Genomic DNA, 3,326 nt, shown 5'->3' on the forward strand with positions numbered 1-3,326 from the left:
AACCCTCACATATGCCATGGGATATAAACTCATCTAACTACTCAAGAGAACTCTCTGAGGCCACCTTCTCAAACTAAATATATGCCAAATTTATGATGAAGCAGTTCCACACCCACCAGGAGGAAAGTGCTAGCCCTCCTATTTTCATCACACCATTCACGTCAACATTACTTTGAATGAGCCAAAATTTGCAAACGAAGGCAATGTCATCATATTTTAGAGTCCATACATAACTGGAAGAATAGTCATACATAAAATACTATTTTCAAGACAAAACCAAGCAATACCAACAATGAGTTATTGATACATGTAAAAACATGAGTAATCCCATACTAAGCGAGGTAAGTCAGAAAGTCTCCTTTCAATGGCATTGACTCTTCCTACTGTCACGCAGTCATCTCCACAAATAAAGGCTCGTGGATGCAAAGGGCACAGGGTTGGAGGCGAGAGTTTCCAGGGAGAAGCAAACTGTGATGTCCCCATGTCCGTCCTCTGGGCTCTGCATCCTCAGGTGAATCTCGTCATGAGAGGGAGCGAGGCTCGGCCACACCCCTCAGCCCAGCTCCTAGTGGCCACCACACCTGCAGAGCCAATAGAGTCTCAGGTCCGAGAGTCAGACCCATTTCATTCATTCTGGGCTCTGCCTCAAGGCATATGCGACCTTAGTTCCTCAACCCAGGATCGAGCCCCTGCCCCCTGCAGTGGAAACTCACAGGCTCAACCACTGGACCAACAGGGAAGGCCCTGGAGAATCACACAGCTTAGCTCCAGGCAGGACAGGACCGCCCAGCCCCACCGGCAACTCCAGAGCCATTCCCCGGACGTCCGCGCAGGGGCACAGGGGTGCTCACCTGGTGTAGTAGGTCCAGGTGAGGCCATAGGTGAGGAGGAAGCCAGCCCCCATGAGGGCCCCTCTGATCAGGGTGAGGACCAGGGGCCAGGAGCCCTGCTGCTCCTCAGTCTCACAGCTGCAGGGAGGGGGGCCTTCTGGGGAAGGGAGAGGGGGTGAAGCTCAGTCCCCAGACCCAGCCCTCCCAAAGGCACACACCTGCCCAGGCTGCCCGCCCCCAGGACCTGTCCTGCAACTCACTCTGCACAGAGAGGCTGAAGGAAACTTGCTGGGAGCCCAGAGGGTTCTGCGCTCGGCAGGTGACTTCTCCATCTCCAGCCGGTACTTGTGGTATCTCCAAGACCCCGGTGCTGGAGATGGGGGTAGCCTCCAGGGTGGGAGACCCTTGGAACCAGCTCAGCTGTGCAGGGGGGTTGCTGTCAGCAACACACAGCAGCTGCAGCGCCTGGCCTTCTGAGATGAGAATAGATGCGGTGTTCTGCAGAATCTTGAGGGCTTTGGGGGAAAGCGCAGTGGGAGAGCTGGGGGAGGCTGAGGTCTCCTCCTCCCTCCTTCCCAGCATCTCCTGGCCTCGCTTTGTCCTCCCCTGGCTGGCCAGCTGGGTTCCCTGTGGTCCCAGGGCTGGACTTTCACACCCTAAGCAGGCTGAGCCAACGTGTCTGGGCCTCGTATCTTCAGGGGAGGCTTGGTGTCTCAATGGGACAGGCCTGGGCTGTTTGGTGGAAAGAAAACCCAGAGCCTCAAGGCTTGAGATGTTGATTCAGTGAAGGCAGCAGGAGATGGGACTAAGGAGGCTTTTGTGGAAGAAAGCCACACAATAGAACCATGGTGAAGGAAATGGGCTTTGAACAGGGTGTGTGAGTGTGTATACGTGTGGGGTGTATGTGTGTGTGCCTGTGTGTATGTGTGCATGAGTGCACGTGTATATGTCCGTGAGTGTATATGTGCATGATGGTGCCTGTGCTGTGGGTATATCTCTGTGTATATGTGTGATGTGTGTGTGCCTGTGTGTATGGGCGTTTCTGTGCGTGTCTCAGTGTATGTTCATATGTATGTATTATGTGTGTGTGCCTGTGTGTGTGAGTCTCAGTGTGTATTGCATGTGTGTGTGCTCTAGTGCTTGGGAGGTGTGGCAGGCTGGTGATTTTCTCCTTGCTCTTCCCATATCTGATCACATTCAAGCCCACTCCCCTGCACCACCTTGGAGGCAGTCCCAGGAGCAGGACCCAGCCCTGGAGAGGAGAGGTCCTGTCCTACCTGTGACATTTCTGAAGGAGAGGCTGATGCGGAGGTTCCTTGGAGCATCTGGGGCAGAAAGACATGGGCTTGCTGCAGAGGGAGGAGTGGGATGGAAACTGACCAGCACCCCAGGAGGGAAACCAGGAATGGGGGGGCTGTCCTTCACGGCCACTCCCCACCTCAGCTCCCAGGGCGCAGACCCATAGAAGAGTGGGCTGGCCTTCTCTCTACACACGCACACACACGCGCACACCCACACACACACACCAGCGCCCTCAGGGACCCCGCCGCCCCTCCACACTCACAGGAGACGTTGAGCCAGATAGTTCTTTCCAGGGCCACCTGCGATCCCTGGAGTGTCACCAGACAGGTGAGGTTGGTGCCGTGGTCCTGGGGCCTCGGGGTGAGGGTGAGCTCCGAGGAGTGGAGGGTGTCTGGCTTCATGGCATCAAGGGCGTCCCCCACCCAGGAGAACAGGAGAGGGTGTGCCTCATCACAGGCTAGTGACAGTCTGCAGGTCAGCTTTGTGGGGCGGCCGGACTCCAGAGGCTCCAGAAACTGGATGTCGGGTTTCTCTGAAGAAAGGGAGATGAGACAGAGGGAGATGCCTGGATGCAGGGGTGTGGGGACCCAGAGGGTCAGGGTCACAACTCCTTCCCAGTTCTGGGTCTCTCCTGAACCCTCAAACCCCAAGACCTGGAGCAGGGAGGGCTGCTATAGCCTGTTCCTGTTCTAACAGAGGAGTCTCCACGGGCCAGGGTCCTCTCCTGGGCCCCCTGTCATACCTCCTGTCACCTGCAAATTCAGCTTCTTCTCTCTGTAACTGTGTTTCAGAGTAGGTCCTTTCTCCACTCGGAAGTAGTAGACTCCTGAGTCGCTTAGCCTGGCCTCTCTGATGCTCAGGGAGCAGTCGTTGTTGCTGGGGTTCCCGAGGAGGCTGAATCGGCCCTGGGTCTCTGGCGTCACAGGTTTCTTTCGGTCATTTGTGGCCACAGCATCATTGGTGTGGTGGTCTTTTTCCCGGAACCAGTACATGAAGAGTTCGCCAGAGTAATACCAGGGGTAGGAGAAGAAGCAGGGCACGTGGACGTCCATGCACGCCTTCACCACCACTGATTCCTGCACTCGGAGCTCGTACCCTAGAAGCTCCTGCAGGGACCCTGGGGGACACAGAGGCTCAGCAGCAGCTCCAGCCCCTCCCCACAGGTGCTCCCCTCGCCCCTCGCATGGAGACCCG

At 56.3% G+C, this 3,326-nt stretch overlaps 1 protein-coding gene across 1 annotated transcript in view; it reads right to left on the minus strand.

The window, feature by feature from the left end:
• Positions 1-209: 209 nt before the first annotated feature.
• Positions 210-3,326, minus strand: part of LOC104983872 (sialic acid-binding Ig-like lectin 14) — a 3,404-nt gene continuing 287 nt past the window's right edge. Inside the window, exons 2-7 of the mRNA XM_010833394.1 lie at positions 2,875-3,251; positions 2,395-2,664; positions 2,108-2,155; positions 1,091-1,345; positions 852-987; positions 210-581 (exon numbers count right to left, since the gene is read on the minus strand). Of these exons, the coding sequence (XP_010831696.1) occupies positions 566-581; positions 852-987; positions 1,091-1,345; positions 2,108-2,155; positions 2,395-2,664; positions 2,875-3,251 (1,102 nt within the window). The 3' untranslated portion in view covers positions 210-565. The remainder of the gene's footprint in view (positions 582-851; positions 988-1,090; positions 1,346-2,107; positions 2,156-2,394; positions 2,665-2,874; positions 3,252-3,326) is intronic.

The sequence above is a fragment of the Bison bison genome, unplaced genomic scaffold, assembly GCF_000754665.1.
Source record: "Bison bison bison isolate TAMUID 2011002044 unplaced genomic scaffold, Bison_UMD1.0 scf7180017863549, whole genome shotgun sequence".
Classification (NCBI taxonomy): Eukaryota; Metazoa; Chordata; class Mammalia; order Artiodactyla; family Bovidae; genus Bison; species Bison bison.